Source organism: Asterias amurensis, chromosome 5, assembly GCF_032118995.1.
Source record: "Asterias amurensis chromosome 5, ASM3211899v1".
In the NCBI taxonomy this organism is placed as follows: Eukaryota; Metazoa; Echinodermata; class Asteroidea; order Forcipulatida; family Asteriidae; genus Asterias; species Asterias amurensis.
The window spans coordinates 23,138,627-23,152,245 of NC_092652.1; the positions used below are offsets into that span (position 1 = coordinate 23,138,627).

Below are 13,619 nucleotides of genomic sequence, written 5' to 3' on the forward strand. Positions count from 1 at the left end.
AGCTGGCACACTTGTACACACTCTAGGATGTACATGTTGAGCATACACACTATCAACATGTGGTGATAATATGCAATGTGCAAGGATCATTCATTTTCCAAAGATCCATGCGTAATTTTGAATTAGTTTTGTATCTGTTATGCTCTGAATCAGTGGTAAAAGTAGGATAGGGATTAACTGCGGCAGGTACCGTTTTTACTCAACATCTGGTGCGTCTTTTCATAAAAGCCTGTAAAAGTAAGCACACAATCTTGCTAAGCACAGAAAAAATGCTGCGTAGCAGAACTAGTTTTCCACCAGCCAACATTTCCCAAGGTTTACACTGTTACACAATTTTTGCTCGGCAAAGAAATTTCAATTTGCTGAGCAGCATTTTCTGCATATAATGCTTGGCCCAATTTGACAGAGCTACTTTAAGTTTTTGTTTTGTTTTGAATACTGCCCAAGTTTCCATTCATAATGCTGCTCACAAAAAGGCATGCTTACCTTCCGCTGCTTGCTGTTGAAAATGTACATTATTAAGTAACAAAACAAATTCATGGCGAACAAGCAAGCCTATATTCTTTTTCTTTTTAAGATGAGCAATTTTAGTGAACACTTTAATGGTGCAGTTAAAATGACAAAGCCCAATTGTTTCTTGCTGGATAGTGTTTGCTGACACCGCTTTGTTATCAATAATTTCTGAATGGGGCGTCTGTGGCACACAGACAATGTTTCTGAATTGATAAATCGTTAATGGCCATTTTTGTTTTATTTGGTAATTGATTTTTACCTCTCAACTGCAGCTCAATAGATCCTGTAATAAAAAAAGCCTTTTGGTCATTGATATGCGCTGCTGTGCACAGTTTGTAGAATTGATTTGGTGTAATTAACTACATGTACATAGGCTTGCCTGGAGGTTTTAACATGTTTAAAGGAATTACATTGAAGTAGCAACTTAACAAGACAGTTCATCCAATGCCACAATTTTTTAAAAGGGGTTCTCCCTAGAATTTTAAAATTTGGGGGAGTTTTGGACACACATTTTTTGCCTGGAACATGCTGAGTTGAAAAAAGGTCCGCACTGTTCAAATTTAAATAAGGTACTCAGACTATTTTTTTTCTTGGCATTTATCATTGGTTGTAAAAGCTCTCCACTGTAAACTTCCCAATTTTCACTTGGAAAAGTTGAAATGGTTTTACTCTAATTGGTGAATTTCATCTGAGGTTAAAAAGAAAAAATAAACACCCTCAAACCATCTATAGGTCCATCAATTTGTTTTGGCCTGTCAGTCCTGTCCCGGTGTATTGGCCCCCACTTTGCGCGAGCTTAGTGCATGGGAGTTAGCTGTTAAATATGAGTTTAATTCACATGGAGAAAACGTCATATAAAAATTACATGAGCTTGATTCTCGTAGTGTGCTCAACTGCCCAGCCACAACCTGCAAACTGTAAACAATAAACCTTAATCACTGGTAATTATCTTCAAAAATGACAATGTGCGTGTAAAAGATGTTTTGCAGCAGAGCCTTGAAATTGGTCAATTTGAGAATTTAATTAGGGATGAGTCACATTCAATGCCATTGCAAGGTGACTGTATAAATCCGTTGTAAATTAAAGGAACACGTTGCCTTGGATCGGACGAGTTGGTCAAAACAAAAGCGTTTGTAACCGTTTTTTATATAATGAATATGGTTGAAAAGATATTTTAAAAGTAGAATACAATGATCCACACAAGTTTGCCTCGAAATTGCTCGGTTTTCCTTCTACTGTGCGAACTAACACCGTCAGCCATTTATGGGAGTCAAAATTTTGACCCCCATAAATGGCCGGCGTGTTAGTCGACGAGGTAAAAGGAAAACCACGCAATTTCAAAGCATGTTTGTGTGGATCATTGTATTCTACTTTTACAACATCTTTTTACCCATATGCATTTTATAAAAAACGGTTACAAACACTTTTCAAAGGCCAACTCGACCGACCCAAGGCAACTTGTTCCTTTAATTTGACTTTAAATTGTTAATATTGCCAACTGTTTTTAGTGGTCTGTTCGTTGCAGTGAACGAATCCCCCTTGTATAGAATAGCAAAATGCGACAATAAATTTATTAGACTTCAGGCCTGTATGCTTCGTTTGTGAAGGGCAAGGGCACCAAGGCATTTTCTCCTTGATAAACCCCTCCCCCCTGTGAGGAAATTATAAGACTTTGCTAACTCAAAGAATCATGATTTCTACTCCACTAGCATTCAGTGCTTACAAAATATGTTTAGTCTAAAAATGTCATATCCGAAATTGCTGGACATAAACTTTTTTTATTTTTCCCTGCACTGGAATGATAAAATGCGTAAATATTGACATTCCGAATGTAATGTATATGTGAAAGTTTTTCAAAAGTCAGAATTAGGTCAAAACAAAAGGGTCATCATGGTACAATTGCTTTTCAAACAATATCTTACAAATGTTGGGGTCTCCCCAAGATCTTTTTTGTAAAACAAAATGTTTTTGATATTTTTCCGAAGCATGTTGGTCTTTGGAATGATTTCTATTTGGTTCTTATCTTAAAGCCATTGGACCCTTTCGGTAAACAGTGTTGTCCAAGGCCCACACTTTGTGTACCACAATTTCTATATCAAATAAACCTGTGAAAATTTAGGCTCAATCGGTCATCGGAGTCGGGAGAAAACAACGGAAAAACCCATACTTGTTTCTGCGCGTTTCGTCGTGTCATGACATACGTTTCAAATAAATCTGTAATTCTTGTTATCGAGAATTTGTTTTGCTGTTTTCTCAAAAAGTAAAGCATTTCATGGAATAATATTTCAAGAGAAGTCTTTCACCATTGCCTTCTGTAAACCCTGTAAGTTATTTGTAAATCTGTGAACTTTTTTATTTTTGTCTGAACCAAAAGGGTCCAATGGCTTTAAACCAATGCAATCTGGTATTTCAAACAGTCAGTCACAAAAACGTTTGTGTTCTAGTTATCACTGGGACTGTTTTCTTTTCTTCATGACTTATAGTTCGTCCTTGGACTTACGGATGCCAAGAAGGCCAAACTGCAGGATATAATGGCTGTGGAAGACATGAAGGAATTCAAGAAAATACTCCGCACACGCAATAATGTGCTAGTAATGTTTTCAAAAACAGGTGAGTACAATGTAGTTTAATGTGGAATTGAATTTAGGCCATTTGCAGTTAACCATTGCTTAAAAGCTGGCTCCGGCTAAGACTGTGTCTCATTCTGTGGCTTAGGCTTCAGGCTTAGGTGTAGGCTCTGGATAAGGCTCCTTACAGTCCAGGAATTTCCAAAAGTTGCCAGCAGACAATCTTTAGAGATTCAAATTTCAACCCCAAATTAGGTAAAATTTCCCTAGTAAAGCCCGGTTCATACTTCATGCGAATGCGAAGCGAATTTGAGGTGAATTTGACGTCACAAACCTCCTTTTGCAGCGATATTCGCAAGTGAGTTGAGCAGAGTTGAACTGCTGCAAACTTTTCATTGTGAACTTGTGACGTCAACATTCGTATTGCATTCCCATTCGCATGAAGTATGAATCGGGCTTAAGACTCCCTTGTGGTGTATTACTTGAAATATGTGGATGGTGCTTGAATTAGATGAAATATATATACTTTTTTTTCTGATTGCACAACAGCAGTGGCTTGTATTTTTAGTACATTGAAACATTAACTCCCTTTTCATTAAGAGCTGCTTTTAAGCTGAAAATGTTGCTTAACAATTTTTATGCTTAGTATGCCAGTAAACCAGCCAAGGTTGGGTAGGTGTGGTGATGCTGTATTTTGGGCTGGTAACCTTATTCTGGTAAACAAAATTGGTTTGTGCTTAAGTACCTTTTGTGCTGAAGCAGCTCTATAAAATAGGGCCCTGGATTTAAAGACTGTTTTTCTTGACCTTTGACACAGCCAATGACGCCAGCTCATGGATGAATGTGTATGGGGAAGTGGCGAGTGAAATGAAAGGCTTGGCAACGCTACTCACAGTGGACTGCAGGTACAGGAAGATCCAACCACGCTCATGTCATTGTGCACTTAATTGTTTTTTCAAGCTCAGTGAAAGTGATAGTCAAAGACCAGAATTCATACTTTATGTATGTCACCCAACTTGTATGAAATAACAAACATCTGAAAGTTTAAGCTCAATCGGCCATCAGAGTCACTAGAAAATAGTGGACAAAATGGTATGTTTCCACAGTTTTCAACCATTTTGTTTTGGACTCCTTAATTATGCAGAGTTTTCCATCATTGCCATCTTTATACTATGCAAGTCATTTGCCTCACACATATTCATAAGCAATAAAAGGCATTATATTTGGTTCAACTGGTATAATGTAAAGGCTGGCTGCATACTGTCAAGTTTACACATTGCACATCATTATGAAAATGAGTTCGCCATACAACTCATTCTGACAACTTCCGTGGGAACAAAAATGCAATGCACTTGTGAGGTTAACTGTTGTCAAGGGAAACAAATGGAGACTGCATGAGTCAAGATGCTTATCTTGATCACTTTAAGGTGGATGATGTTTCCACCATCTTTGTCGTGTACCCTGGATGTAAATGTTAATGTTAATACTGATTTCCGTTAAAACAAATTGGGGTCTGAATATTCAAACCTTTCATCCCCCAGTTTGATCTTTTTCATTGGTAATTGGTAAGAAACAAAAATCGTGAAGATCCCAGATTTACATAAAACTTACACGGTCTAATGATGATGATAGTTGAAAACATCCCCCGAAATATTTCTGTCTGAAATGTCATATTTGATGAGAAATAAATAATCTAACTTCGCGTTTTGAGTTTATCGCTCAGTGAGCATTTTTATTCATTTTTATTTTGGCATCGATGCAATACAAAATTTGTAATCGGTTTTTCACGATTCTCTCGTGACCCAGATGGCCGATCGGTCTCAAACTTCTACAGGTTTGTCAGTTTATGTATATGGTGGATTACATAAAGTTCTTACACTGCCAGCAACTGTTTTGTTAGCAAAAACCATTTCTGTAATTTTCCTTTAAAGGGGAATAAATATTCAGTGTAAGAAATCTTGGGATTTGCAAACTGAAACTGTTCTTTTAGTTTGGGTTGAGATTATCCTTGTGTTGTTTTTAAAAATGTGTTTTTGCCTTTTTATTTCGTACAGTGATGCTAAAAAGCTCTGCAAGAAGTTGAAAGTCTCTCCCAGCAACTTAGTTTTAAAACATTACCAGTGAGTTGATTTTAAAATACTTTGCTAAAAAAAAAAGCTACCTTTGGGTCCAATTTCATAACCATGCTTATGTCTTGTCTTAGAGCTTGCCCTGTGCCCCGTAAAGCACACAATCATCTGTGGGATGTAAGCACATAACCATGATAAGCACATAACCATGGTAAGCACAGAACCATGGTAAGCACAAAACAATGAAAATGGGGATAACTGATTATTTTTTTTAGAGGGAGACATTTTTAGTTATCTAATAATAAACCACAAGGAAAACTGACTGGGATTTAAAAAACAAATCAATTGGGGTTGAACAAAGAACATTTTGACTAGAGTGGGATTTGAACCAATAACCCCCTGGTTTGAATGCCGGTGCTCTACCAACTTAGCTATGTGAATAGATACATGTTGCTCAGTTGGTAGAAGACTGGCATGTTAACCCAGAGGTTGTTGGTTCAAATCCCACTCTAGTCAACTTTTGTTTTGTTTGACCCAAATGAGGTTGGCCTTTTTTATCAGAAAAAAGAAATTACCTTTCAATTCTGTTTTGTGTTTGAAAGAATGTAAAAAAAAAGCAATGTGTAATGAAGAAAACCCCATACAGTAACTAACATCATTTCTTTATTATTCTTTTTAAGTCACCCGCAGGCGGGAAACATCTTTTGACAAATCAATCTTCTCTTTTCCTTATGCAGGCATCACACCTCAGTAAAAATGGCTAACCGTTTGTTTGTTTCCTTGCAGGGATGGTGAATTCAACAAAGATTACGACAGAAGGAAAAATAAAAAGGTAAAACAAAAAGAAGAAAAAGAAAATTTTATCATATGAAAATTCTGATACGGTTGGATTTAACGTGTCCATATGATAAATTGTTCACTAAAATAAATGGTGCATGAAGGGTTAACATGGTTAAGGGAGAACACTTTGATCAATTTCCTTTGCATCTTCATCAAGTGGTTTTATGGCTTGCGATTACGCCTGCACTCCTGTCAAATCCCTCTTGCCCATGGATTAACCAATCTGATGCACTTTCTAAATTCCCTGCCGTATTCACGATTTATCACTCACTTGGGAATTTTCCTTCCATCCTTCACGTCTTAGACTTTCGTCGTCTTAAAGGAACACGTTGCCTTGGATCGGTCGAGTTGGTCTTTGAAAAGCGTTTGTAACCGTTTTTTATAAAATGCATATGGGTAGAAAGATGTTGTAAAAGTAGAATACAATGATCCACACAAACATGCCTCGAAATTGCGTGGTTTTCCTTTTACCTCGTCAACTAACACGTCAGCCATTTATGGGGGTCAAAATTTTGACTCCCATAAATGGCCGACCATGTTAGTTCGCACAGTAGAAGGAAAACCGAGCAATTTCGAGGCAAACTTGTGTGGATCATTGTATTCTACTTTTATAACATCTTTCCAACCATATGCATTTTATAAAAAACGGTTACAAACGCTTTTGTTTTGACCAACTCGTCCGATCCAAGGCAATGTGTTCCTTTAAGCGCGGAGCTCGGTCCTGGTTAAAGATTTCTAAAGTAATTATTATCGAATCACAGACATGACAGAGATTGTATATGTACTTTGGGGGCATTCTGAGTAACAAGAAACAGCACCCCTGTGATATTGATGGTGTATAGACATCCATAATTAAAAAGGATATGCCAAGGAAAGATAAGGATGTCTCTTCAGTGAATTTCGTTTGCCCTCTGGACAGTATACTTGAGTAAAATAAAGCAAAAAATATGAAATGGCCTGACGTACTGACCCTAGCAGAGTCTTTCTCAAAGAAACAACACATAAAATGTGCACAGCCATAAATGCACATTTTGTGTGTACGTCCATTTTATGACCAAAAGTGTGATAACCACTGACGAAATTCAGTTTTTTGATGGACTTATTTTTTGATAGATCAAGTTCTTTATTTAAGTGGGAGCATTACAGACAGAGTCCGAATTAAATGGACACCACTCAGTCCCGAAGCAGATTATAATGATAAATATATGAGGGCTCTTCACTCAGACTTGTCGCCATTTCCTCCCTGGTTCTGTGGAAAGTTCCCAGAAAATAATCCACTCTTTCCATCTTCTGATAAACTTGTAAAAATATTCCTGATTGTGGAAAGCTTTCCCCCATTATGTTAAATATTCTAATTTATTTCTCCCTAATTGCAATAAATTAATGTTATTAAATATTATTACATACATCATTTATGAGATTCTTCCCATTTTAATCTGATTTCCAAATTGTTTTCCACTGAAAAAGCAGTAAAATTGTTCTTAAATATTGCCTGCAAAAGTCAACAAACGCCCATATTATTACATACATCATGTTTAATATTCTTCCCATTGTAATCCGATTTCCAATTTTTTTTTTCCCTCAGAAAAAGCAGTCAAATTGTTCTTAAAAATGGCCTGCAAATATTACAAATGCCTATTCCATATGCATGTAGATCATCACTTGTACTTTCTCTACTTTTTTCCCAAGGGCCAAATAATGCCTGATACATGTATGTGTTGGTTTGGCGAGCAATGTATGAGGGTTGTTTTAGTAGAAGGATAATCTTGTCAGCTTTCACGCAGATAAGGTCCCGATGATTTATCATTACATCCCGGTACTCTGTAATTTGAAAGCGCTGACAACCTAACCTAGTATTGGGATCCGTTGAGGGATGTGGATTTGCATGCATGGGCTGATGGGAGTCATTGGGAAATTAGATGTTTGTTGACTTTTTACCAAGTATATAGCTCAGACGAGCCTTGCTTAAATGTGCAGGGCTCAGAAATACTGAGTGTTGAAAATTAAATCGTATTGTTCTGAATCATCGATCCAATAATTAATGCAGCTGCATTCCGTTTTCCTCAAAAATTGGCCCAAGTTCTGAAGTAGTGTACCTGATCACGGTGTTAAAGTCGCCTATTACTCTTCTACATGTTAAGACTGATAGGTTCAGAACCCAGTCAATTCTTTGTTCAACCCCAAAATCATTTACAAATTTACCCAGTCAGTTTCCCTTGTGATTTAAATTGATATCTGAAACAAAAAGTCGCATCCCCTTAAGGTGATCCCCTGCTGCCGCTTCCCAGGTTGTATCGTAATTTGGGTGTGATCCCTGGCTACACGGCAGTTAACGGTTGTATGGCTTCTGACTGGCACCCCCGAACAAAGATATTGACAAAATAGGGACACGGCCAATATAGGGCTAGATAGCTCAGTTGGTAGAGCGCCGGCACGTTAATCCGGAGGTCGTTGGTTCGAATCCCACTCTAGTAAATTCTTTGTTCAACCCCAAAATCAGGTTCAGAACCCAGTACACTTATCGTGAAGAGAAAAGGTTTTTCCCGGATTGCAAATGTTGTGCCTGTTTTAAAGAAACATTGAAAACCTCTTGTGGGCCTCCTACGTTCATGGTTGCAAGAAGATTGTCTTATTTGGGGGGGGGGGGCGCAGGGGGTGGGGGGTTAGAATTAATATTGGGCAAGTAAGTAGCGGGGAAAAATTACCTGTAAATTTAGCAGGCTTATTATCCTTCTCTGTACTACACATTGAGACACCAGTTTCACCGAGATGATTTTGATGAGGAGGTTTTCAGAAAATAACGTGAAATATTTATCTGTTTTTTTGTTGTTTCTTTTTCTTTAGTCACTGTCATATTTTCTCACAAACCCAACTGGTGAGGCACCATGGGAAGAGGACGCCTCGTCATCCGATGTGAAACACATTATGTCTGGAAAGGTAAATTAATATCTTTTTTTTTACCACAGCTTTTTACGCTGGTTATAACACTTCGAGCACAACTTCAAACAAAAACACCTACCTACGCACATGTTCAAGTTCATGCTGGTTCCAACATACAAATTTCAAGAATTATTATTTTTTGTGTATATGAAGTTTAATAAAGGGGCTTTGTCGTCATGATCGAAGGTGTGTGGCGCTACCTGAAATTCAAAAACTCTTTGTCTTACGGGCATTGAATTGATGTGGAGGGAGGGTGCGCTTGTGAGTGAAAGTTCATAATTCCAAGTGCAGCCACAGACCTGCTTCGATCATGAGGATACTGTGTGTGTAAAAACGTTGTAAAATTTAATAAAAAAAAAAAAAAATTGCCTGACGTTTCGACCCTAGCAGAGTCTTTCTCGAAGGCTAAATGGCAACACAACAAACATGAACAGTTAACTAGGTGAAATATAAGCAGTGAAGTGGAAAAACACGAATGGGGTTTGAAAGCATTCAGAAAAAAGCAAGGGGTAAACAATGATTATAGGGGGACAAAAGGGGGGGGGTTGTAGGGAAGGGACTGGCTTGACCACAAGAAGATGGAAACACAAAGGACAATATCAAGGGTGGGGAGGTGGGGGAAAAAAGTAATTAATTAGTGAAAGAGGCTCAGGCTAAAAGGCTGTGGGGAAAAAGGAGTGTCAAAACAAAAGGTTTATTAGTCGCTTCCTACTCTGATGTTCAGACCATGGAGGTTTAATCGTAAGATTATTTGTTTGGACCCAGCCACAATTTTCGAAAACCAACATCCCCAAACAGGCGCTGTTTTTTCAGAAAATGTCTACCTGCATTATCTGTAAGCCATTGTGTTCTCTAATTACAAATGTTGAAACAATTAATGTTACTTTGAAATTAAAGTTGACTTTGAAAACAAACAATGAAACAACCAAACAATAACAACAACAACAACAACAGTCTTTTAAAGCAGTGATTGTTATTCTGAAATGCGAGTAAGGTTTCAACATTTGTTATCTTCAATGCAATGTTAATGGAGTATCTTGTAACCATTTGGCAGTCTGCAAATCCCATTAGTATCATACTTTTAAATGCGACAGAACATTCTGTTAGAAACCCGAACACCCTCGGGCTGCTTGGGGGCTCACGGCAGCTGCAAATCAGCCTCGACATTCTGCGTAGTCCAATTACGGGTATTTTTGGAATGATAAATTAATATAATATGCCTTGAGGTTTTCAATAAGCACACTCTCAAACTGATAAGTGAAATGTGAACAGTTTCATGGAATTAGGTTAAGTTGGATTTGAAGGGAAAACTACAACAAAAATGGTCTGTCAGTGAGTTCTGCCGATAAATCTAGATTGACTTCCCCAATTATTATAAGTAAGTCAATGGTTCTTGCTCATTCAGATCTGCTACTGTTCATTTATGGAACAAATTACAAAAATGTCAAACAGGCCGAAACATGACATTTAAAAAGTTAGGTCAAAGCATTTCTGTTCAATGTGGCCAACTGTTTCAGCTGTTGGTCTCGACCAATAGGAATGAAGAAACTGTCTTATAAGCACAGGTGCAAGCTCGCGTGTCACGTCCATGTTTCAACACTTTTTACTGGTCATAAACAAAGGTTTATACACATCCACGTGACGTGTTCTCCACCAATACGAATAGCGAAACTGTCCGAGGTATTTATGAATAATTACATGTACTTATAATGACAAAGACTTGTAATGCTGCTGGGTCTTTGTGTACATTTTGTAATAAATGAACTCCCAACATTCCCCCCCCCCCCTTACACACATAAAATAATCAAGCCGATTAAAAAGTATATCTTTTAATGTACAGCTGTCAATTTCTACTTCTTTTTCCACCCAATTTGAAAGACAATTTCCGACTACACGCAAAACACTTCCATTCGTTTTTGTACTGGGGTAGGTTTTTCACCAGGTTCGTTAGTGGCTATTTGGGCGAAAGTAATATGTTGTCAAAGTCAGAAATTATGCTCGATTTAGCTTTCCAGCCCTGGCAGTAATCCTAATGCCATGAGACGGTACTGCAACAATAATTATTAAATGTGTGTTCGACACGCACACAATTTTGTCAAGCTGGAAAGCTGACCGAATTTTATAAACTGCTCAATTTGATTAAAAGGGGCTAGTGGCCTCGAAGACAGCCTTAATGGTGTGTATTAATTCCCATCAGGCGTCTAGTCTTCAATAAACACAACCATATAAAGTGATCCCGTTTTAGTGAAATCCTCTAGTTTTGCCTCCGAGGATCATGTACCTTTTTGAAGAAGTTGATTCCTTTTGAGAAAATTATATCAAGTTATAAACCAATATTCAGTTTCCCTAGTGGTGTATTGATATTTTGAAATCAAAAGTCCACACCCTTGTGCTAGTCTTGGTGCAAGGCGTTTCTCTTTCCCTTTTCACGCACACCGCTGCCAATTCACCGACAGCGCACGCACCGACTCACCTGACATAGTCCACTCACCGCCCTCTTTTTACCAACACCGCGGCCAATTCACCGACAGCACGCGCACCGAATCACCTGACATATGTGCGCACGCTGTCGGTGAATTGGCCGCGGTGTGCGTGAAAAGGGAACGAGAAACGTCTTGCACCAAGACTACCCTTGTGCCTGAGGTGACCCCTCTCCTGTACATGTACATGTACCTACCCAGGTTGGATTATAAACCTCAAAGTGATCCCTCAGGCGTGGTACCTTAGAACATGATTTATTTAACACATGTAACATGATTTGGCAAACAAGCCTTGTCGCGCATTTTATAAAAGTCGTACTCTTTTTTTTAATTAGCATACATGTACGTGTAATCTAAGAAAAGCCAGAGGACTGTATCAATTTGTAATCAAAACCTTCAGAACACTGCATGACAGACTCTTTGGAGCCTAGTCTGTGCTTAAATTTCATGTTAATCTACAGTGATCTAGGCTGTTATCTTGTTGGATAGTAAACATTAGCTTCAGTTCAGTTTAGAGACAGATTACTTGTTTGGTAATCATGAAAAACAGTTTCAATTTGAAAGCATCAATTATGTAAGTAAGGTGTCATGGCCGAGTGGTTAAGAGCATCGAATTCAAGTTCTGTTGGTTAAGTCACCGGAGTGTGGGTTCGAATCACGGTTGGTTCACTTGTGTCCTTGAGCAAGATACTTTACTATAATTGCTTCTATTCACCCAGGGGTATAAATGGGTATATGCGAGGGTAGTGGTTGATATTGTGCATGAAAAAGCCTTTGGAGCACTACGGTTGCCCAGTTTGTATACTCCACAGAGAGCTGAGAAAGATTGGCCCAATGACTAGGGCACTACTGTAAAGTGCATTGAGACGGTTATTGTGAAATGTGCTGTATAAGAATTTGTTATCTATTGTTGTTATAAAGTTCCCACCAGTAACTATCCTCCAGAGAAGTATTGCTGAATGTTTTATTTGAAAACATTTCACTTGCTGATAATTCTGCTTTGCTTTCTCTTCCGGTTAACAGGATCTCGGGAAGCTGTTATCAAAGGAAAAGAAACCAATCCTGGTCATGTTTTATGCACCATGTAAGTCGACACCAATACCTAATTTGTATTTGGAGCTTTTTTTAAAAATTTTTTATACTTACTTGTTATTACTTTTTACAGACTTTCAGGAAATCATTGGTCGATGCGTTATAGGGTGGGGGGGGTGGGGAGGCTACATAATTACTTAACGTTTCTTCTGAAGATGCGCAGAGTGTACTTTTCAAAACGTCACGACCAAACCGGCTCTTCTCAGAGCCGTCAGTCACACAAGAGAGATTTACACACGGTTGTACCCGCAAGCTTACTTTTTATTTATAGTTTCTTCCTATAATTACTTTTGGTATAAAAATGAAAATTTGTGTTAATTTTTACAAGCCTAACATGCCTAGGGTGTTGATTCCAGTTCAACGATTATTTCAGAATATTCTTTCTATAAAACTTTTTATTTTTATAAAAAAAAAAAAAAAGAATTTAAAAGAAAAACAAAACAAAAAACATAATGATGTCAGGAAGTTTTTTAATCAAAGTTTGTTTTTCTCCTTTTCTATCCAGGGTGTGGGCATTGCAAAAAGATGAAGCCAGAATTTGCCGGTGCAGCTACAGAATTAAAAAAGTCAGCGGTAAGATTCAAAGATAAACAATGACGCTACAATTTAAAGCCATTATACACTTACGGTAAAAAAAAAAAAAAAAAGTTCACAGATTTACAAATAACTTACAGGGTTTACAGAAAGTAATGGTGAAAGACTTCTCTTGAAATATTATTCCATGAAATGCTTTATTTTTTGAGAAAACATTAAAACAATATCAATTCTCGATAGCGAGAATTACAAATTTATTTTGAATACATGTCATGACACAAGGAAACGTGCGCAAACAAGGGTGGATTTTCCCGTTATTTTCTTCCGACTCCGATGACCGATTGAGCCTAAATTTTCACAGGTTTGTTATTTTATATAGCAGTTGTGATACACAAAGTGTGGGCCTTGGCCCATACTGTTTACCGAAAGTGTCCAAGGGCTTTAAACAGTAAATATTAGCTTTAAAAATAAAGAGCGGAGATGACATAAAATCGTTTTTAGCAATTATTGGAAGATTACTCCAGGCAATGTACCTCGTAAAGTTGGACCCTCACCTGATTTATGTAGGTCAGTCCATCTCGTTG

General features: G+C 37.8%; 1 protein-coding gene across 1 annotated transcript in view; it reads left to right on the top strand.

The window, feature by feature from the left end:
• LOC139937438 (protein disulfide-isomerase A5-like) overlaps positions 1-13,619 on the top strand; it is a 34,532-nt gene that overhangs the window by 1,715 nt on the left and 19,198 nt on the right. The window contains exons 2-8 of the mRNA XM_071932579.1: positions 2,997-3,123; positions 3,898-3,985; positions 5,135-5,200; positions 5,936-5,981; positions 8,834-8,926; positions 12,433-12,493; positions 13,007-13,074. Of these exons, the coding sequence (XP_071788680.1) occupies positions 2,997-3,123; positions 3,898-3,985; positions 5,135-5,200; positions 5,936-5,981; positions 8,834-8,926; positions 12,433-12,493; positions 13,007-13,074 (549 nt within the window). The remainder of the gene's footprint in view (positions 1-2,996; positions 3,124-3,897; positions 3,986-5,134; positions 5,201-5,935; positions 5,982-8,833; positions 8,927-12,432; positions 12,494-13,006; positions 13,075-13,619) is intronic.